General features: G+C 48.6%; 1 protein-coding gene and 1 long non-coding RNA gene across 2 annotated transcripts; one reads left to right on the top strand and one right to left on the bottom strand.

The window, feature by feature from the left end:
• The first annotated feature begins 752 nt into the window (after nt 1–752).
• LOC127331405 (uncharacterized) lies at nt 753–2,141 on the top strand. The gene is made up of 4 exons (XM_051357591.1): nt 753–1,107; nt 1,194–1,295; nt 1,388–1,474; nt 1,846–2,141. The coding sequence occupies exons 1-4, from the start codon at nt 990–992 to the stop codon at nt 1,872–1,874; spliced, it is 336 nt and encodes a 111-aa protein (XP_051213551.1). The 5' UTR covers nt 753–989; the 3' UTR covers nt 1,875–2,141.
• An 11,662-nt stretch (nt 2,142–13,803) lies between these two features.
• Nucleotides 13,804–14,286, bottom strand: LOC139836163 (uncharacterized). Its single transcript, XR_011752662.1, has 3 exons — nt 14,193–14,286; nt 14,026–14,095; nt 13,804–13,909 (listed from the first exon to the last, which is right to left on the bottom strand). It is a non-coding gene; the product is annotated as an uncharacterized lncRNA (long non-coding RNA).
• Nucleotides 14,287–23,160: the final 8,874 nt, after the last annotated feature.

Below are 23,160 nucleotides of genomic sequence, written 5' to 3'. Positions count from 1 at the left end.
CAAACTGTTTATAATAAAGGGAACGAGTATTTTATATGTACGAGTTGCGCGTTTGACACAGAGTTTCTCCATTTAAAATTAATTAACTTAAATTTAGCTAGATACAAGTCAAATGTAAATCACCTAATTTGGAACGGAGGTAGTATTTAATAGTGGCTAATCTATTTCAACATTATTGATCCCTCTATCATTCAACAGAGGACAAAATCACGGAAAGGGCAGATAAGTTGAGCTCACGGATTGACCCATCCATGGGCATCAATAGTCTTCTCCTCTTCACACAGGAGTGTCTCCACCATCATCTCTAGTCGGTCTCGACAATATTGTGACATGGAACACTGTGATTGGATTCAAGTCACACCGACCACACACGCGCTGACAGGTTCTGGTTTAGCATGGGACAACACGGTAGGCATAGCCAAGCCAGGCAGAGGGCAATTTCGATATAACGCCCAGAACTTGGGGCGTAGGTGGTTGTACGACTGTTCAACACGTTTGCCTGCCTTCTCTCACCAACAAAAAACTCTGAAATTAGCTGAGCACCAAATAAATGATCAGGAAGTACGACGTATATCGTCAAAATTCTACACGTAACCGACTTGACTCGATATTTTAAATACTTTTATTCCAACTTGGAAAGACCATGGAAAATCTACCACATACATAGACATACGCATCAGCTAGTCAGATCAAGCCAAGTTACGGCTTGGTATATATATATACCGTCTGCATACTTTTTTTTTTTTGCGAGGAATACCGTCTGCGTACTGGCAGATGTTTACTTAGAACATTCATGTAGAGCCAGCAAGGTAGACATCTAACACATGCATTAGGGCATAGGATGTATGTATACACCAACGACGTACTGCGAATAGCGTAGAATAGTCCACGCGTCGGCCCGTGTGTGGTTAGACTATAAAATCGACATTTGGCCATGCATCATATCATCATCATCCTAATTAATTAGATGCAATTTCTACGATTTTCCCATGGGGTTAGACTATAAAAGCTACATTAGGCCATGCATCAACTGCTTAAACTCGCCGAAGACGAACAAAGGCATCTTCGACGCAGAAGAAGATATGCCGTTGCCGTCCAAGGCGAGCGGTGAGTTAGTTAGTGAATCTTCGTAGTTATCATAACTGCATGCATGGTAAGGACTAACGGATTTATATCTCATCATATTTATGCAGGAATCAGTGCGAAATCTGTGCCTCAACAGCTAACTTCTTCAGGGAACCGTAGAACGGAGGTTGCAACAGAAGATGCTGCAAAACAAGCATCATCTAGTCCAGGTTAGTACCGATCTCAAATGTTCATGACTCGGATACATCCTATGCCATACTCGTTTAGCAACGAATGTTATATTTTCTGAATTTCCATGCAGCGATGAGTACGAAGGCTCAGCGTACTAAGGAGAACTTGGAGACCAGGAAACCAGATGCGCATCAGCGGAAAGGGGCATCTTCTACAGGTTAGTAGTATACTCCGGCACTCTATTAGTCACCAAGTAATAAGAACGGCTACTGATCCTCGATTGCATCCATGCATGCACTGTTGTCGACATCGGCCTTGCCTTTTGATCTGTCTTTCTGTCCCTGTCCTCTAAAAGGTTTCTTTTGCGCTTTCTCTTAAAATGGATGACCAAGTAATCAACGGGCTCTCTAAAGTTACTTTTTCATGTCTTTTGTGCTTTCTCATGAGTGAAGAAGCTAAAGAGCTAGAGTGACGACAAGTCATACCACATCACACCAGAGATGCATGCGAACACAAATATATCATCTGCGTATCTTGTGCTTCTGGTGCCGCACAGAAACCTGACATGCGGAAATTTCATTTTATCAGGCAAAGCTCCAGTTACTTCCAAGCGGTGAATTCGATCAGGATACAGAAATAAATCACTTCTCTCGGATGGAGTGATGCAGAAGTATAACGATATGCACATCAATCGATTAGCATACTTTGTAGCTTGTATGTAAGTAGTTAGGAGGTGCAGAAGAAATATGTGGCTTTAATATATTGCATGTTAGTAGTTCATACCTTTGTAGATACTCTGCCTTGGTGAATTTGTTACATGTTCTTAGTTTGTAAAGTATGTTGGTATTGTAATGAGTTCACATTTATCAACAAATTGGATTCTCTATTGTGTTTGCATGAAACTAGAGGGAAAAGATGAAAAGTGGACTGTTCGACCTGATTAATTAGGTTATGCCTCTTGGAACAGCTAACTAGTTTACTCTTGATGCTAACACGTACGTGGCGATGTCCGTATGAGTTGAGTACATTTTCATGGAAATTTCTGCAAGTAGTACACCGTGCTCCGTTTCTGGTTGGATAGAAGAGAAAAAAATCACTATATATCACCTTCTTCTTCCTCCTTGCTCTCCTTATTTACTCCATTTTTTTTTGAGAAATCTCCTTGTTTACTCCATCTTCATCTTCTCCATATATTTCTCCCCCCAGACCCAGTACTCTTATCTATGAAGTTGGAGAGAAGTTGCACGTCGATCACGTCCACATTTGACTGATCAGAGTCCAAGTTAATGTCCATATATGTATTGCATGCATGCATATGATTGGAACTGATCGCTGTACTGTCACCTCGCCGGACCCATCATGCTTGCTAGGATGAGGGCCCTTGTTAGCTGCAATTGCTTTTAGCTTCCTAAAGTTGACGAGATTCCAAAATGGCCCAAATAGAAATTGTTTAAGTAAATCCAAAATTCAAATAATACAAAAATGTGGGCTAGGTACAAGTTTGTGTATCCTCGAAACAGGCTTTCGCCCCGCTATATTAATATAGCAAACGACCCGATACAACGAACGCGCTGGGGCCGCAGCACAACACCAAGCCCAAAAGGAAACACAAGAGAAAAGAAAAAGAAAACAAAGCCGACACCGGCAGCTTGACAAGAACAAGAGAGCCTCGCAACCGCTGCGCCCACCAAAGAATGCTACCACACTCCTAGCACGCCGGAGCGCCGCGTATCAAGCAACACCTTCAACAAGGAAAGTGACGACGACGCCACTGCTGCCCGGACTGGTCCTAGGGTTTCCCCCGATACGCGGAAGGGAGTGGGGAGGAGGGACTACCGACGCCCTTCAGGAAGGCAAGGCGACACCCGCAGGCGTCACCGCGTCAGTGTCGGGCCTGCCGACAAGATTTCTCCCGTCCCCCAACCCACACACCCGGACGATTCGACGTGCTCCACCCGACTTGCCGCCCACCAGCACACGCCACCGCGACCTTGAAGCCATCCTTGCTGTCTCGCTGTGGTCGCCGGAGAAGGGCCTAGACGTAGAGATGAGAAACAGCCGGGTCGGGGGTAGCAGCACCTCAGCCGAGCGGGAGGGAACTACCTCCACCGCCTTCGCGGTAGCCGACCGGACATGGCAGCGAGGTCAAACCCGCCCGGCCGGGCCCAAACAGGCCCGCAAAGACCTCGCTACCACGCTGCAGCAGGCCGTCCGGAGTACCGCCGCCGCCGCCCACCGCCGTCGCATCTCCTCCACCTCCAGGGAGCATCACCGGGGCGCCATGAGCAGCCCGCCCGCCCAGCCCCTCTGGGCCCCGAACTGGGCCCAGATCTGGGCCGAGCAGGCCCTGCCATGGCCGCCACCAGCGCAGCTCCGCCACCAACGGTTGCGCCGCCTCTCCTCCAACCACCCGACGCACAGGTACCACCCCGCCGCGCCGGACCGCCGCCGCCGAGGAGCACCGCCGCCGGCCGAAGCCCCGCGCCCCCGCCGCCGCGACGGGTAGAGTCGTCCCCGCCGCCGCCGGCACCGCGAGCAAGGCCTGGCGGCTCCCGCCGACGGCGGCGGCAAGGGGGAGCGCGAGGAGGGAGGGAGGAGCGCCGGGGAAGGGGCGCGGCCCGGCCGCCGCGGGGAGGCGGCGCGGGTCGCGAGAGAGGGGGTGGTCGGGTCGCCAGTTTTCAACCTTTTCACTACATCACTTTTCCACAAGTTTGTGTATGGCTCCTTCTCTTTTCTGGTTTCTACAATATCGATCTCTAATCAGCAGCGGAACTAGCCGAAAAATGTTGGGCGGGCCAGTACACTAAAGATGTGAAAAATAGGCTAGTATTAGGCTAGATTTTACAAGTGTATAGGCTAAAATATTTTGGATGGGCGTGCCACACCCTAGTTTTGCCCCAACATACGTCTGCCATTGTCTCTAATACGTCGGTAAGTAATGGCTCTCCAAGTTCTTGTCATCCTCAGCTCTGGTCATCACTATTAGAGAGAGGGGGGTCCTAGGGGTCTCCATGCCCAAGCTCCCATCTATGGCAAGTTCCACGGTGAGCCACCGGCTTCAGTGGCGTCACGTAGGAGGGCTAAGGAGGAGACGAGGACACCGATGTTGGAGGTGTCGGGTGGGAGGTCAACTTCCCATGCGGAGGAATTGAGAGACAGCGGAAGGCTGGCCTAGAGATTTCATCGGGGCACGATAGAGAAGGGAGGTATGAGAGCACTAGCCTTGCTGTCCTCTTCATGAAAGTGCGGGACGACTATGTCGAAAGCTGAGGTTTGCCATTCTAGTGGACAACAGGAGGTGACGGGTGATCTAGTGAGAAACAGAGGCACGCTCTAGGAGGAGCTACACAAGAGGCCGGTCTGGTGGGGAATGTGTGTGTGCGCGTGTCCTATATCTATGAGAGGATAATGTTGAGAGGAGGGAGAGAGGAGGTAAGGAGGAGAAGCGACCCCGCTGGTTCATTGTATCACCGTTGGCCCTAGTGCCTTGGAGGCGTGGCGGACTAGATACCCTCGTCGACGGGATGGTTCTTGTTCTTTGTTTAGGTTTTTTTTTCAAAGTTTTCTTCGACGTGGTGAGGCGGAGGCTACGTCTTGAAGTCAGAATAAGGTTCTTTCTGTCCTATCCTCACTCCAGTGGTGCGTCTAGCGCCGACGGAGGGCGGATGGAGTTGTCGTCCCGCGGATCTCCTGGCATTATGTCGGTTTGCATGTTCGTTGGTGTGGTTTAATTTCTGACTCTTCCGATCTACAGATCTCATCTTTAGCGATGGTTTACTTCTCTGATGTGGTGGTCATTTGAGATCTTACCATGACGACTTCTTGTTTGTGTACTACAATAAGCTTCAATACGAGAAATTTTGCATGGCTCCGATGATGGAGGGGCGTTGAGGAAGATGGACATTGAGGACGACGCGACTTCGGTTACCCCTTGTGTTTGTAGTCATCGCTAGATGTTCTGAAAACCAATTTGTAATCTTTATTACGATTTGAATTTTTCATATTCCTGCTATTGATAATTATCAATAGATGGAGCATCTCGCCTCCAGGCTCAACTACTGTCTACTGGTCAGTCTCCACAGTTTGACGAGGAACTCTAAGGTTAGGGTAGCACTCAACGTGTGCGACAATCAGGACCGGTTGGACTCAGGCTGCACCGACTAAACGCGCTGACGTGCGGTTGTGCCTCGTCCATCCCCGGAGTCCCAGGATGCATGGCAAAAATGGAAAAACAAAGGATAGTAGTAGTAAAGGAGCATCTCTTTCCCGTGAGATTTTTTCGTGTGTTTGTCGTCCCTTTTGTCTGTTCTGGGGCTGATCCCGAATATCTAGTTTCGATCGATGACAGTTCACCACTTGAAGCAGGTACCTGTACGACTGTTCAACACGTTTGATAGTTTCTTCTCCAACGGATTAGTTAATTAATGTCGTTAAAAAAACGTACTACTAGGATTATTTCGTACTTGTTAATTTGCTCGATCTGTGCATCAGCAACGACGCATATCGTCCAAATTCTACACGTAAAGTCACTTGACTTGTTGTATTGTAGTATTAAGAACTTACTTATTCCGACTTGGAACGACCAAGAAAAAATCTACCACATACGTACACATATACACATCTGCAATACTGATATTCCCTGCACAAAGTTAATATATATTTTATGGGACGGAAGGTGAGAACATGCATTAACTCTCGGAAGACTTTTGCTATCTGGAATGGGAAGATCAAGGATATTGCGCACGATCAGACTCTTATTGCGAGATATTAGGTAGTACATACCTTCGGTACCCTTTTCTAGCTAAAGCCTGCTGTGAGAGATCCAATAGTATTTTTTTTGCAGTTTTCACTAGTTTGGACAGATATAATTAGTCAGCTTGGACCATGGACAAGCTAGCGGATCACAGCCATATGCTATGACAGTTTCATTTGCTTGGAAAATACTATCTCCATTATATATGCAAGGCTACTTCCTCTCCTCTTAGAGCATCTCCATTAGTGGCTGTAAACTAGGGCTACGCAAAAATAATCGTCAATATACAGAGCTGTAAATATTTTATCCTCCAGCAGATGCTGCAAAGTAGATCGCGCTAAATATTTTAGTGTGCGCGGCAGTTTGCGCTATCCAAAGCGGTATATCTGGTGCATTAGCTAGAGCACGTTGTAAGAGCATCTCCACTCGTCTCCCCCAGAAGCCCCCCACGACCACTTTTTTCATCTGGACGGCGAAAAATGGCCCAGTCAGACCCCCGGTTCCTCGTTTTGGTCCGGATTTGAGCCTATTTTCGTCCGGACTCCCCATGCCATCCTCGGTTTCCCGGGGGTCTCCCGGGGACTCCGGATGGAGCAGAACCAATCGCCAACGCCCATGTGTCTCCTCTTTCGTCCGGACTCCCCGGGCCATCCTCTTTTTCCGCGAAAAACGCCGCTTGGGGAGCACACGACTGGAAATATACTGCCCTCAGGCCAAATTTTCGTCCAATCTAGACGAAAATTTCGCCGGATTTGGACGTGAAGAGCGCCAACGAGTGAAGATGCTCTAAGCTGGCAGTGCGATTCTTCCCACCGCGCGCGAAGAAAAACGGCTCCGAAATGTCTTGGCCTCGCCTGCCTCTCGACGCTTCAATGATGAGGAGGTCCGCCGGCCGTGCCCGACCTTGCCCGGCGCTGCGAGCTCCACCGGCTACGTGCGCAGGGAATCAATTGCTGTGGCCGCGGGCACGCAATCAATCGTAATTTCTTGCTAGATAGACCAATTGCTAGCTAGATGGATAAGCCCCGGTAGAGTTGTAAAATTTAGTTGATTTTTTTATATTTATTTGTGGCCTGTTTGATCTTGTTTGATGTATGTATGTTGAAATTTTTGTTTGTGGAGCTCTATTTTAGAGCCTTTGATGAAGGGTTATTTTGGCTTCTTAATTGCATTGTAAAGTAAAGCATGTGGTGAAGCTCGCGTCGGCGCCGGGCGCTGTATCCGGATCAAGCGCGGTGCAAACGACTTTTACAGCGTCAAATTTTATAGCCTCTGTTGGAGATGCTTTTAAGACGAAGCTATTTAAGTTTTTCATGGTTAATTAAAGACATCAAAATCTTTATACTACAAAATTATGACATTGATTTAGTAATGAAAATATATACTCCCTCTCTCACAGTTTATTAGGCGTGCGCGTATCCCTAGGTCGCAAATTTGATCAAATTAGTATTACTTATTGTCTGATCTCTAGGATCGTCTAGGTGTAGATCTAATGCCGGGTATCACTATGTCTGCAAACGAATACTGGTACTGTGAGGTTTACCTTGTCCCTGCAAGGAGGACGAACCCGTCGAAGTCGACATGGTGGTGATGGCGACGATGACGGCGTGAGGTCGAGCGAGAGAGGTGGCGGCGGAGCTTCCCGCCGGCACTATGCGAACCCTAATCGGTGGGTCTATCGGTGTTGCGAGTGGCACTCCGGTCAACCTCGTGATCTGTGCCACCGCCCCCACCACTGTATTTATAGCACAGGCGACAGGGGCCCACCAACCAGATGCCGTTGGGCGCCCCCGATCAGGGCGCGGACAAGGTCAAGGGTCCGAGTTCGAGCCATTGGGCTCGGACGTGAGGAGATCATCCTAACATTCTCCCCCTTGATCTCAACTTTTCTTTTAACTTTATACTTTCATCTTATTCATTTCATTTTAGATCAGTACATAGGGCATGTTTCTTCGTCACAACTCTATTGCCGATAGAATCGGTCAGCCACAACGCACTTCTCTGTTTTGAAACAAATTCTTTTACTTCTGGGCCTCTTATGATCCAGGATAGGTAAGACTTTCCCTTAAACCCATGCCGGCTACGTGCTCCTTGAACACGCTGGGTGGTAAGCCTTTCGTTAGCGGATCCGCAAGCATATCTTTTGTCCTTATATGCTCGAGACTTATTGTTTGATTCTGGACCTTGTGTTTCACAACATAATACTTAACCTTAATCGGTTTCGTAGCATTACTCTACTTGTTGTTGTGAGCATAAAATACCGCAGGCTCATTGTCGCAGTACATCTTTAGTGGTTTGTCAATACAATCTACCACTTTCAAGTTGGGTATAAATTTCTTTAGCCATAATGCCTGCCCCGTGGCTTCATAACATGCTATAAATTCTGCATACATCGTGGATGATGCAACTATCGTCTGTTTGGAGCTTATCCACGAAATAGCTCCCCCTGTGAGGGTGAATATATATCCATATGTGGATTTTCTATCATCTTTATCCACCGCAAAATCTGCATCTGAATACCCTCTTATTTCTAGGGAATCAGATCTTCTGTATGTTAGCATGTAATTTTTTGTGCCTTTCACATAACGCAATGCCTTCTTTACCATTTTCCAGTGTTCTAAACCTGGATTTTCTTGATATCTACCGAGTAATCCGGTGATAAATGCTAAGTCAGGGCGAGTGCACACTTGTGCATACCGTAGGCTTCCAATAGCCGAAGCATATGGAACCGCTTTCATTTGATCGAGCTCGTATAGATTTTGGGGACTTTGATGTTTCCCAAAACTGTCGCCCTTGACTATAGGGGCAGGTGTGGCACTGCACTTATGCATACTATACTTACTTAGAATCTTTTCTAAATAAGCCTTTTGCGATAGTCCTAATACTCCATTATTCCTATCTCGGTGAATTTCTATGCCCAAAACATATGACGCTTCACCAAGATCTTTCATATCAAAATTTGAGAACAAGAACTTCTTTGTCTCTTGCAGTAGACTAACATTACTGCTGGCAAGCAGAATATCATCCACATACAAGATTAGAAAAATATATTTTCCACTTTTAAACTTTGCATAAACGCAATTGTCCTCAATATTTTCTTTAAAATCCAAATCTCTTGATTGTTTCATTAAACTTTAGATACCACTGTTTGGAATCTTGATTTAATCCATAAATGAATTTCGTTAGGCGGCATCCCATTTCTTCCTTGCCCTCCATGATAAACCCTTGGGTTGTTTCATGTAAACATTTTCTTCTAAATCCCCATTTAGAAATGACGTCTTTACATCCATTTGATGCAACTCTTAATCAAAATGTACAACTAGTGCCATGATGATTCTGAAGGAATCCTTACATGAGACCCAAAGAAAATGTCTCATTGTAATCTATCCCTTCTCTCTGTGTAAATCCTTTTGCCACAAGTCGTGCTTTGTACTTTTCAGGAGGTGGCTATTGTTGCTCCCTTTCATGCTCAACAAATGGTTCATTCGGCTCCTGACGGACAGGCTCCCAATTTTCACTCATCGTTGTCATGGGTGGAGTCACAACAGGCGCTTGCACCACAATCGCAGGGATCGTTCGTACAGGTGCAAATGGTAGGCTCCTGAGTCATCGGATTAGGTGCATGCACCCTCTTCTCAAGATCAATTTTTCCGAGCTACCATGCTCCCCCTCATCATTTCGTCCTCTAAGAAGACAACATGTCCCGTTTCCACAAACTTTGTGTATTTCTCTGGACAGTAGAAACGATAACCTTTTGACTTTTCAGGATAGCCAATAAAATGGCAGCTGACTGTTTTGGTATCTTACTTTGCGATACTTGGATTGAATACTTTGGCCTCAGCAAGGCTCCCCCACACTTTCATGTGGTTTAGAGAAGGCACTCTCCCTGTCCATAGCTCATACGGAGTTTTGGGCACTGATTTGCTTGGTACTATGTTTAGAATGTGAATAGCGCCTTTTAAGCCTCAATCCACAATCCCAATGGTAGGGTGAAATAGCTTATCATACTGCGCACCATATCCATAAGGGTACGGTTGCGCCTTTCAGCTACCCCATTATGCTGAGGTTCGCCCGGCATCGAGTACTGGGCGACTATTTCAGTCTCCTGTAGAAACCTTGCAAAAGGTCCAGGGACTTGGCCATATGGAGCATGTCGACCGTAGTAGTCCCCTCCACGATCAGACCTGACTATCTTTTTTTTCTTTTATCATGTTGATTTTCAACTTCAGTTTTGAATATTTTGAATTTATCCATCGCTTATGTTCTTTTTTTATTGGATAAATATAACCATATCGGGAGTAATCATCCGTGAATGTTATGAACGAATCATAGCCATCCACACTTTTCACAGTGTTGATGTGCTTCGATTTGCATCCTTTTAAATTTGCTTTACAAATTTTCCTTTAATGCAATCGATGCACTGTTCTATGTCTGAGAATTCTAATGGAGGAAGAATATCATTTTCGACGACCAGTCTTTCTATTCTCCCCCTCGAAATATGGCCTAAGCGACAATGCCATAATTTCGATGATTCATCAGTTCTTTTTCTTTTCTTTTGTTCTTTTTCTGACACTGATACCTTCTCATTCACATTACACACAAACATCACCTTTTTCACGCGAGGACAATAAATAAAGCTCATCATGTAGTAAATCAACTCCACATAAGCATTATTACAGCCATATGGCACACTCGCCATGTCCTTCATGTCCATGTGTACTTTTCTGTCACCAGTTGCTTCAGCAGCTGGGTCACACATATCTTTTAAGAACTAGTGAACTGGCTCTTTATACTTTGAAGATACTCCCCTACGGAAGCACACTCTGCAATTGAGCCCACAATAGCATTCTCAATTGTATTCTTTATAAATGGAACTTAGCCACTTTTTTTATGCTGCCATGTAGCATCATCATCCTTGTCATTTCTGACTGGATCTTTTGGTCTGATCGGCTGTGGGAACCCAGTCCATCTCAGCACAAATCGACCTTCTTTTCTCCATTCAGTGTAGTTGTCACCTTTGAGGGTTGGAACATCCTTGATGCAACTCATCAAGTAGTACCCTCCTTTAAAGCACACCTGTTTGTCAAAATTGCATGCAATAATCCAACGTTGGTCAAAATTAGAACATAAAACTGTTTGTACAGTTAAAACAATATCACCGTTGGGCAGAAAATAGAGATAAATGCACACCTTATTGCAACAAAATATGATCATGTCATTAATGACGTTGGTCCAGAAAATAACATAACCATAATTGTCATAATAATCACTTTAATCAAAATTTTAAAATTTTGATTATCACTTTTGCATTTTTTTAAAAATTAAAATGCAACTTTAACTATTTGCAGCAGAAACTTTGAATTCATTAAACTTTAAAACTTTTAAAAGCATCCATGTTACTTTTTAATCTCCTAAAACAAATGTCTCGTTGGTTTAAATTGCTCAGGAAAAAAAACTTGACAAAAATGCTTCTTTTTCCATTGCAGCAGAAACTTTAACTTTAAACTATTAACTTTTCAACTTTTCAGAGACATTACTGTTACTTTTCATTTCCTAAAACATATATCTCGTTGGTTCAATTTGTTAGGAAAAAAACAATGCAAAAAATAGGCCCCAAACTGACCTAAAATGTCAAAAAATGCCTCTGTACAAAAAAAAAAACTGTAAAATTGTCGCGGTCTGTGGCCCACGCGGCCTGCACGCGCTGTGCGGCGCTCAGTCTACGAGGCGCCCACGCTGCCCGGATGCGGCGCTCAGCCGACACGGCCTGCCCAGCAGCCCGCACGTGGCCTGGCCACGGCGCCCACGCGGCAAAGGTTTCTGGCCGTCGGATTTCATCCGACGGTGCCGCTGTGATTTCGGCCTGTATAAGACGGGACCCGAACGGCCACCCCCAAAAAACCCTAACCCTAGACCATTTCCCCCCGGATCCCCTCTCTGTCTCTCTGTGGCGGCGCCGCTGCCGGCATCTCCTCACGCGCGCACAGCCACGCAGCTTGCCGGCGTCGAGCTACAGCGCGGCGCCTCCCCTTTCCCTCTTCTTTCTCCAGCACTACCACGGCGGCACGAAAACGTCGCGCGCCCTCTCTGCGGTGGACTGCAGCAGCCAGCGGCCGGAGGAAGAATGGCGGCGCCTCCCTGGCCCTCTTGCCGGCGCGTGCGTGCACCCGAGCGTGGGCGCACCTCCGGCAAGCGGCTCAGGTGGCTGCGCCCTTTTCCGGCGACTACAAGCAGCAGCAGCTGCGCTGCAACTCGGCCGGTGTTCTTTCGGCGCGTGGCGGCTCTGTGCCCCACTGCCCGCTGTTCCTTACTGGCCAGGGCCTTGTGCTCTCTAGCGAGAAAGGCTTTCTTTTCCCTCTTTATCACTTTTAGGTTTGGGTTCGGTGCACAAGGATGCGATCTAGGGTTTCCTTTCTGTTTTTCTTTCGATTTCTATTCCGAGCGCAAGATCTACAGCTCTAGGGGCTCTGATACTAATGTTTGATCTCTAGGATCGTCTAGGTGTAGATCTAATGCCGGGTATCACTATGTCTGTAAACGAATACTGGTACTGTGAGGTTTACCTTGTCCCTGCGAGGAGGACGAACCCGTCGAAGTCGACATGGTGGTGACGGCGACGATGACGGTGTGAGGTCGAGCGAGAGAGGTGGCGGCGGAGCTTCCCGTCGGCACTGTGCGAACCCTAATCGGTGGGTCTATCGGTGGGGCGAGTGGCACTCCGGTCAACCTCGTGATCTGTGCCACCGCCCCCACCACTGTATTTATAGCACATGCGACAGGGGCCCACCAACCAGATGCGGTTGGGCGCCCCCGATCAGGGCGCAGACGAGGTCAAGGGTCCGAGTTCGAGCCGTTGGGCTCGGACGCGAGGAGATCATCCTAACACTTATATGTTATAAAAATTATATCATTAGAAATTTTAGATGTTCTATTTTCTAATGATATAATTTATGTATTATATAATTTAAATTATATAGGTCAAATTGACGACCTAAGTATACGGGGAAGACTAGTAAACTGAGAAAGAGGGAGTACTGATATTCATTTGTAGAAATTTAATCGTACCTAAATAGGTTTGACTTAAGATGAGAGAAGGTGCTCTCACTAGTAGAAAAAGGGGCAATAGGCCCGGTCCATTTGGGCCTTCAGTCCCGGTTCCCAAACCGGGACCAATTAGGCGGGACTAAAGGGGGTACCCTTTAGTCCCGGTTCAAAGTTTAACCGGGCCTAAAGGCCTTGACACGTGGTGCGGCCAGGGAGCTCGCGGTGGAAGGCCTTTGGTCCCGGTTCGTGGTACGAACCGGGCCTAGGTTTCTCTGCCGCGGCAGAATTGCTATTTCTGCCGCGGCACGAGTTTAGGCTGTACCAGCGTTTCTGCTGCGGCGAGAGAAACGGGGCGTTTCTCTGCCGCGGCAGAGTTTCAGCAATGCATATATATCATTCAAGAAACCACAAAAAATCGTCATGAATATATATAGACATCGTCAACAGTACACGGCATCGTCAACAGTACACGTAATGCATGCATATTTACAATACAACATCTCCTCGACGAATATCCTCCGCCGTCACGATCTGCCGATAGTGCTCTCCACCTGGGGTAATGACCTCGGTAAGAAAGAATTCCGCGATTTCCTCTTGAATTGTTCGTATTTGATCCTCCGTTATGAGAGTGTCCCGCAGGCGTATCATCTATATATATTTAAAAAATGAGATCATTATATATATATATATATGAATAGAACTCAATACAATAGATGGTACTAATTAAGTGAAAATTTGTTATCGTACACGAGTTTGGTGTATACGGGCATCCCCACCCTTGGGACAGGCCATGTCACGAATGAAGGTGCAGACGTAGTATCCACATAAGTTATTCCCGGGTTCCTGCCTCATACACTTTACGAAAAAATAGTTCGATCAAACTAATATAGAGTTTCAATCAAGCATCGTATTGAAAGTAAATATCATATATAGAGTTTCACGGACATAGCTATATATATAGTACTACTTACAGGGTAATCTTGAAATGTAAGCTCCGGTTTCCATTTACCCGGAACAGTATTGATGAACCGTTTCCAAGCCCTGCCCGGCAATAATGAGTAAATGAGTTATTGATTGGTTGATGATATCGTCGAATTAGAACAGATGAAGATGCCAATACGAAATTGATTGAAATTACCTCTGGAGGATGGCAGCCATGTCCGCCCATTCCGCATGTTCTTTACGTTTCGAGTCCATGACATTTACGACTCCTTTGTGAAGATCAATGATTAGGATAATAAAGTGGAATCTGCACAAGCATAGCTCAATGATTATGAGAATAAAGTGGAAGCTGCACAAGCATAATGTATGTTATATATAACACTCACTTGAAGTTGTAGGGAAAGAATATATCCTCTTTGTTTGCTTGCTTCACTAAAAACATTACCATGTTGTCCTCTGTGTCCTTGGCGAAGTCTCGAACCGTAACTTCATGAACTGTGTCTGGGTCAATGAACCCCAGCGGTAGGAGCTTGCCTCTTTTGCATTCGAGCTTCTTCATTCTGCATAATTAAATGTAGAGCGTACACAAAGAATATAGTGAGGATAATTGTTAGTGCAAATGAATGAGCGCTGAGCTAAAGACTTAATTACATAAATAAATCACTTACGAGCGTATAACCGATGACAGCTTTGTCGAGGGCGTCTTGATTGAATAACTGAAACAGTTCTTCGAAGTCAAGGTTTATCTCCTCCCGCCCCCGGAAGTAATGCTCATCTCTAAGATACACCGTGAGGTAGCGATCACTTCTTCGACAGGCTCTCAGGTACCATTCATGCAACCTTCGCATCTGAGTCCCTAGACGCGCGAGCTCGCCAGGTTTGACGAGATCATGTCCGTATCTATACTTGTTTACGACTTCAGCCGTTGGATAGTAATCTTCGTACTCAACTGATGCTCCCTGAGCTCTAGCCTCCCGTTCGATTATCGATGCCGTCTCTGGATCATCATAGGACTGCACGACGAAGTGGGGTATGGACTGTTTGTCCTGCTGTCCAAGTTGGGCGACTTTTTTCGCTTCTTTGCTCGCTCTAGAGGACTGTCCAAGAGAGCGGTCATAATCAGCTCTCAGCTCAGGTCTCTTCATTCTCGTCTCGGCAAAGTGCTTCACTGTATGCGGTGGAATGAACATCTTCTTCGGCGCAAGAAACGCCTTTTGCTCTTCAGTCTACTCATGTGGTAACAACTCTGGAGTCTGTGCCCTCATCGGAGTTGATGATCTCGTCGGAGCTGTAGAAGGTGCCGCGGTTAGCTTCCTCTTTTGCTTAGGTGGAGGCGGTGGAGTCTCCTGACGACGAGGAGGAGGAGGCGGCGGAGTATTCTCACGCGGAGGAGACTGCTCATGCACAGGGGAATCATCATCACGTAGAGGAGAATCATCACGCGGAGGAGACTGCGCAGGTGGCGGAGGAGGCGGACGAGGTGGCCTGCTTGGTGGCTTCTCACCTGGAAACACAATGTTCTGCTTCTGCCATTGCACGGTGGTTCTACGGGCTTCTCCCAGTTCTTTGATTTCCCCATCTTCACCTGTAGGGTGCTCAAGCACCAACCCCTCATATTCTCTCAACACTTCATCCACCATCACAACAGCAAAGTTGTCTTGGACCGGACGGCAATGGTAAGACCTTGTAGGTAAGAGGATGCCGACCGCCGCCTTGAAGGATAGGTTGAAAACTTTAACATGCAGCTCGCAAGGACGGCTCTCAGTGAGATCATCCATGGGGGGTAGCGAGGAGGCTCGACCACCTGGTCATCATCATCATTATCCACCCGCTGAGTGGAAGCCACGCTGCTTTTCCGGTGTTGTTGAGATTGCAGCGGGACGATAGCATCGAGCAATGCAGGATCTACAGCCTGCCCCTGAGCCATCTGGGATGTAAGTACTTGGGTTACCATGGTTAATTGGGCTTTCATGGTGCTAAAACCCTCCTCTAAGGACGCTATGCGGTCTGTTTCCCTTGCCTTTCTCCTCTCATGGCTTTTATCAGGAAATCTCTTTCTTTCCGCAGGAAAGCCATACTTCCACGGAACGGAGCCTTCTGTGCCTCGTGTTCGTCCGCCGTGTTCTTTGTTCCGAAGGGCGCATGTCAGCTCATCGTTCTCTCTGTCGGGCTAGAACAACCCCGCCTCCACGTCCCTATGTGCTTGTTCCAGGGCTTCAATGGGAACCTTCAGATGAGCTTTCTTATAGATGCACTTCCCTGTTTCTGGATGCAACGTTCCCCCAATCCCGTAGAACCACTCCTTGCACCGTTCGATCCAACCGTGTGTCCCTAATCTGATCCCTTTCCTGGTCAGTTCCGCCTCAGCTGCCTGCCACTTAGGACGGTTAGCCCTGTATCCACCTGGACCCAGAATTTGGTGATATAGCTTCAACGCAGCATTTGCCTTATTTGTTTCCGACCTTTTCTTAAATTCTTCTGACTCCGTGTTGTACTTCACGAATTCGTCCCAGTGATCTTTTACCTTCTCACTGTCCGGAGTCTTGTCTTTCTTGATAAAGCCACGCAATCTTTTCTTGTGGTTCTTGAATAGTTCGGCCATCTTCTTCTTGGCAAAGTCACGGAGGGCCTGCTCCATCTTTGCCTTTTCAGCGGCATCCCCCTCTGGAGGTACTATGTTGAAATGTGCCATGAGCTTGGTCAGAATGCTGTCTTTGGCTACATCATCGATATAAAGACCTTGAGCTTCTTCCTCTGCAGACAGCACTAGTCCCTTCGGCTTGTTCCATTCTCGAACGGTGATAGGGACGTGGTCCCTAACAAGCAATCCGCATTGAGCTATAAATGCCTTTGCACCTTTCTCTGGAGCAATCGGTTTACCATCATTACGGATATGGGTGATGTCGTGCCTAACACCGGCGTCCAACTTTTTGGCCGGGCCTCGCTTCCTCGACTTTACAGAAGAAGTGCTCGATCCGGAGGGCTAAAAAAGAAATAATTCATAGTCAGTACAATTTAATTAGTTAATGCATCTAGTCGATCAACAGCGGCTTAATTAATTTATATACCTCGGTGATAACTACAGTTCGAGAGCCATTATGATGATCTTGTTCCTCACCGGCGCCACTAGGATCTTCTTCCTCAATATTCTCCGCTCCCTCACCGGAGTCATTCAAATAAGTTGCGGTGACATCGTCACCGCCATCTTCTGGAATAACGTCGTCGTCGCGATCATCCAGAGTACCGTTTGCTATGAGGTTCTCCATGAAATTTTCTTGAATTTCATCTATGTCCATGCTTTCTACAACGACTTGCAAGCTATACATAGGAACCATCATATGATCAAATTAAGGATAATGCAGACAACTGAAAATGGAGTTACATATGTAGTTCTTAACTAAGGATCGATAATATAGTGCTGAAAGCAGATAGTGCAGTTACATGCATACATAGATCAGGTTCATGTTTATTTAACCCTAATACATATCAATCACTACTACAACCACTCAACGGCGCAGACCGGGTCCTAGAGGGCGCCGACCGGGTCCTGAGCCGCGCTGGGTGTACCCCCAAAGCCACGGAACAACAACGGGAGCATAGCTAACATGAGATCCCCGCATAACGCTCCATCCGGTCCTATACATGTTGTCTAACGCGTACATGTAACGGCGAACGTGCTGGTCCTCCGCTTCAATTCGCTGAGCTACCTCCTCCGGCGGGGCCGGCTCCCTCTGAAACGACCGTGGCCCATAAGACCTCCACCAAAGAATATCCGGGTCGACAACAGGACCCGGATTCCGCACCAAGGTGCGCGACCCGGAAGCTAAGACCTCCCAGTGCCACCCCGGCGGAGCCCAGTCCCGGACCTCCCCCATCTGGTCCATCTCTTCGGTGAGAGTCAGACCACGGCCCGCCGGCTGTCGCTGTCGCGGCATCGTAGCTACGAAAACAAATCATATATGTACTAATATAAATAAAAAACATGATCTTGTGCTAAATAAAAAACTTCACTACTTTTGTACTAACGCCACGTTCCACGACCCCGGATCGATCGATCCGGATCGGGGGTCGGGAACGACAGCGGGAGCGGTAGCGGGAATTGAATGACCCTGTTTTGGGGGCATCGGCAGGGGCGTCGGCAGTACCGGCACCGCCACGGACTCGGCGCTCCTCCTCGCTCGCTCTTTCTCTATTTCGCGACCCTAAGTCTATGTCGCGGCGGCATCGCTACGGACTCGGCACCGCCACGGTCTAAGTCGTCGGCGCGCGCGGGGGGCGGCGCCGACACAAATGAATCTATTTTGTAACTTTTGTAACTTTTTTCTAACTAATTTTACTAACTTTTATCTAACTAATTTTACTAACACTAACAAACTAATTTTCTAACTTTTCTCTAACTAATTTTACTAACACTAACTAATTTTCTAACTTTTCTCTAACTAATTTTACTAACACTAACTAACTAATTTTCTAACTTTTCTCTAACTAATTTTACTAACACTAACTAACTAATTTTACTAACACACTAACTAATTTTACTAACACACTAACACATTAACTAATTTTACTAACACACTAATTTTACTAACACACTAACTAATTTAAAAATCTAAAAATCTAAAAAATTAAAAAAAAGGGTGTGACCGGGGCTCACCTTGGCGCCGCGGCGGAGAGGAGGCGCGCGACGGCGACGGCGGCACGGTGGACGGCGATGCGGGCGGAGAGAAGGAAAGCGGCAAGCGCGGGCCTGGCGCGGCGGACGGCGGCGGACAGCGGCGGGCGGACAGAGCGGGCGCGGGCGTGGCGGTGGCGGCGGCGCGGTGGGCGGACGGTGCGCGCGGACGGCGGACAGCGCGCGAACGGCGGCGGCGGCAACGAGCGGTGGCGGCGGCGGCGAAAGCGGCGATCGCGGCGGGGCAGCCTGGCGGCGTCCAACTGCTTCGTCTCCGCGGGATTGATCTCCGCGGAGACGAAGTGTTGGCTTATATACTCGAGGACCCTTTGGTCCCGGTTCGTGTTACAAACCGGGACCAAAGGCCCCCCTTTGGTCCCGGTTTGTAATAGATACCGGGACTAAAGGCCATTTTTTGCGGTTTTTCTGCGCGCAAAAAGACCTTTAGTCCCGGTTTGTATTACAAACCGGGTCCAAAGGCCACTTTTTTTAAAAAAATTCATTCCCGCCTTATTTCAAATGAAAAAAAAGCCACCGCACTACCACACGTGTCCACCGCCGCCACCGCCATGCATGTACAAGCCACCGTCGCCACCGCCGTGTAGTGGCCACCGTCGCCACCGCCGTGTACTGGCCACCACCATCACCGCCATGTACATGCCACCGTCGCCACCGCCGTGTACTGGCCACCGTCGCCACCGTCGCCACCGCCGTGTACTGGCCACCGTCACCACCGCCGTGTACTGGCCACCGTCGCCACCGCCGTGTACTGGCCACCGTCGCCACCGCCGTGTACTGGCCACCGTCACCACCGCCGTGTACTGGCCACCGTCGCCACCGCCGTGTACTGGCCACCGTCGCCACCGCCGTGTACTGGCCACCGTCTCCGCCGCTTCCACGTGGCTCGCCCCGCCGCCACCGCCGTGCGACGTGTAGATCTCGCTTCCACGTACGTGCCACGCCCCGCCGCTTCCCCGCGCCACCTGTCGCCGCCGCTTCCACGTGCCACGCCCCGCCGCTTCCCCGCGCCACCTGTCGCCAAACTTGCCGCGTCGCTGTGCTATAAAGGCCGCGTGCGCGCGGAACCACACGTCGCCGTCACCTCCGTTCATTCGTCGCCGGGATGCCGCCGCGCCGTCGCGGCTCGTCCGGCTTCCGTGGCGTCCGAGCGCGTCCGAACGGTAGGTTCTTCGCCGAGATGCGCGCTGGTGGCTTCCGGCTCACCCTCGGCACGTACAACACCCCGGAGCTGGCGGCGCGCGCTTACGACGCGGCCGCCTGGCGATTTCGGCGGCCATGGTGCGACATGAACTTCCCAGACGTCGAATCGCTAGAGGAGGTGGAGTTCCTCGCGCCGACGCCGTGCATCGTCGACGACGAGGACCGTCGCCGCCACCGCCAGGTGCAGCGCCGGATCGCAAGCGCCGAGCACGACGAGGAGTTGATGCGCCAGTGGAGGGTGCAGTTCCCCAACGACGTCGACAACACCGCCGCGTTCTTCGCTGACCTCCGGGCACAACGCAGGTCCAACAGGCGCCACCGTCGGGCCGTCGCCGTGTTCGAGCTCAACAACCCGAATACAACTTGGGCCGACAACGACCCTCGGTGGGACGACATTTGGACCGAGAAAACCTCCGACGACGAGTAGATCGACTAGACTAGTTGTTTATCTATTTTAATTGTATTTTCAATAAAGTCGTTGTGGCAGACGCTGATTGTGAGAAAAGTTTCCCGCCAGATTATATGTGGAATTAAAGTACAGAGCGTACTCGTGCCTAGCCCTATAGTACTCGTGCCTAGCTCAACTGAAAATTAATTAAGATACATGGCCAAATAGTACTCGTGCCTAGCCCTATAGTACTCGTGCCTAGCTCAACTGAAAATTAATTAAGATACATGGCCAGATAGTACTCGTGCCTAGCCCTATAGTACTCCTGCCTAGCTCAACTGAAAATTAATTAAGATACATGGCCAGATTCAACTGTTCGAGTCATTCAGTCATACTCGTGCCTAGCCCTATAGTACTCGCCACTGTAGTCGTCGTAGTCACTGTCATCATCGTCGCTGGCATCGGGGTCGCGGTAGTCAAACCTCGGCGGGAGAGCACACGTGGGCTGGGACTGAGGGTAGCGCAGGCGGGGGCCACGGTGGGCCATGACGCCCTGGAGAGTCCAGTCGCGCCACCACAGCCGACGGCCGGCCTCGCTGAAGTTCGAAGGAGGCGGGCCGCCCTCCTCGTGCCTGGCGAGCGCCCTCTCACGCCGATTGATGAAGAAGCTTTCCCAAGTCGGGTTGTAGTCGGGATGCCACTGGGGATTCCTCCGCTGCTCTGGCGTGAGCTCGAAGTAGTAGTGGTTCGTGATGGCCATCTCGCGCGCCACACCTAGAGGGACAGGAGGGACCGGTACGCCTCCGACGCTCAGCAACCAGCCGGTAGGGACGCGGTAGCCCGGCGGGCAGGGGTAGTTCGACGCGCAAAGCGCCTCCGCCTCCCGGAGGGTTAGAGATACGATGGAAGCCATGTGACCTGGTGATGAGGTTTGCAGATATGAGTCTAGATGTCATTTGTAAATGGAGGCCAAGCCAACATATATATAGTGAAAAAATGGCGGGAGGACGGAGGCGGGAAGCAGTGGAAAGCGCGGGAAGAAAAAATGGCGGGAGGACGGAGGCGGGAAGCAGTGGAAAGCGCGGGAAGAAAAATAGGAGGGAACGCAGTGGCGCCCAAAACTGTCGGTGGGATCCGGACGTGTGGGTAACCTTTAGTCCCGGCTGGTGGGTACAACCGGGACTAAAGATCCTTTTTGTGTCATCTAACAAAACTGTCGGTGGGATAAGGACGTGTGGGTAACCTTTAGTCCCGGCTGGTGGGTACAACCGGGACTAAAGATGTCGGCAGGATAAGAACGCATGGGTGGACGGATTGCTCGATGAGATAAAGCATGTAGCGCACGACGCCCTGTTGAAGGAACAAGACAAAGTAGAAGAGGTGCCGTGCCTATAAAAGGAGCATCGATACGCCTTGCCAAGCAGATCAACAAGCCAAGCAGAGTTTTCATTCCCATGGATGAAGGGAAGGGTTGGGAAATCTCCCGTGGCGCAGCTTCTCGAAGATGTCGTTGGTGCACACGCCCTACGACATCTTCGGAAGCTGCTCCTCGGAATTTTTCCCTGCAAGCCCCTAAACGACTACATCTCATCTAACAGTGTTGGGGAAAGGGTTGGGAAATCTCCCGTGGCGCAGCTTGTCGAAGATGTCGTTGGTGCACACGCCCTACGACATCTTCGGAAGCTGCTCCTCGGAATTTTTCCCTGCAAGCCCCTAAACGACTACATCTCATCTAACAGTGTTGGGGAAAGGGTTGGGAAATCTCCCGTGGCGCAGCTTCTCGAAGATGTCGTTGGTGCACACGCCCTACGACATCTTCGGAAGCTGCTCCTCGGAATTTTTCCCTGCAAGCCCCTGAACGACTACATCTCATCTAACAGTGTTGGGGAAAGGGTTGGGAAATCTCCCGTGGCGCATCTCCACTTTTAATATCTTACATACAGTTACATGATTACACAAAAATAAATGGGAAATTGATTGCCATGTTGAGATACTCATTTGTGCCATGAACATTCTTCAATTAACTTGATGATGGAGCATCTTCATCATTTAATCTTCTTCGGCCGTAACCATGGAGCATCTTCATCATTTAACTTGATGCTTGGATCAATGTTCACTCTGAAGGGTGGAATTTCATCAAACTGATTATAATCTTCTGACATGTCTGTCTTGTCCTCCACTCCCACGATGTTTCTTTTTCCAGAAAGAACTATGTGGCGCTTTGGCTCATCGTTTGATGTATTTGTTTCCTTATGTTTCCTTTTTCTTGGTTTGGTAGACATATCCTTCACATAGAAAACCTGGGCCACATCCTTGGCTAGGACGAATGGTTCGTCTCTATACCCAAGATTGTTGAGATCCACTGTTGTCATTCCATACAACTTGTCTACCTGAACCCCGCCTCCTGTTTTGTTGACCCATTTGCACCTAAACAAAGGGACCTTAAAAGAAGGTCCATAGTCAAGTTCCCATATATCCTCTATGTAACCATAATATGTGTCATTTGGGCCTTCATTCATTATTGCATCAAACCGGAAACCACTGTTTTGGTTGGTGCTCTTTTTATCTTGGGAGATCGTGTAAAATGTATTCCCATTTATCTCGTACCCTTGGAAAGTCACTACAGTCGAAGATGGTGTCTGGGCCAGCAAGTACAACTGATCTTCAATATCTTTGTTATTCAGGAGATGTTTTTGCAACCAACCGCCGAAAGTCGACATGTGTTCACGTCTAATCCAATCGTTCGACTGCCCCGGGTTCTGGGAGCGTAGAAAGTTCTTGTGGTCACCGATATACGGAGCCACCAAGGTGGAACTTTGTAGAACTGTGTAGTGTGCTTGAGTCAAAGAAATCCCGTCCCTACATATCATTGATTTCCTTCCT

Source organism: Lolium perenne, chromosome 1 (assembly GCF_019359855.2).
Source record: "Lolium perenne isolate Kyuss_39 chromosome 1, Kyuss_2.0, whole genome shotgun sequence".
Lineage (NCBI taxonomy): Eukaryota > Viridiplantae > Streptophyta > Magnoliopsida > Poales > Poaceae > Lolium > Lolium perenne.
The sequence above is the reverse complement of the archived record's forward strand: the minus strand, read 5'-3'. Positions and strand labels throughout refer to the sequence as shown.

Coding starts and splice junctions, on each gene's coding strand:
- LOC127331405 (XM_051357591.1), top strand. CDS start 990: ATGGGGTTAGACTATAAAAGCTACATTAGGCCATGCATCAACTGCTTA. Junction 1,296..1,387: donor ACAAGCATCATCTAGTCCAG/GTTAGTACCGAT, acceptor ATTTCCATGCAG/CGATGAGTACGAAGGCTCAG. Junction 1,475..1,845: donor GAAAGGGGCATCTTCTACAG/GTTAGTAGTATA, acceptor TCATTTTATCAG/GCAAAGCTCCAGTTACTTCC.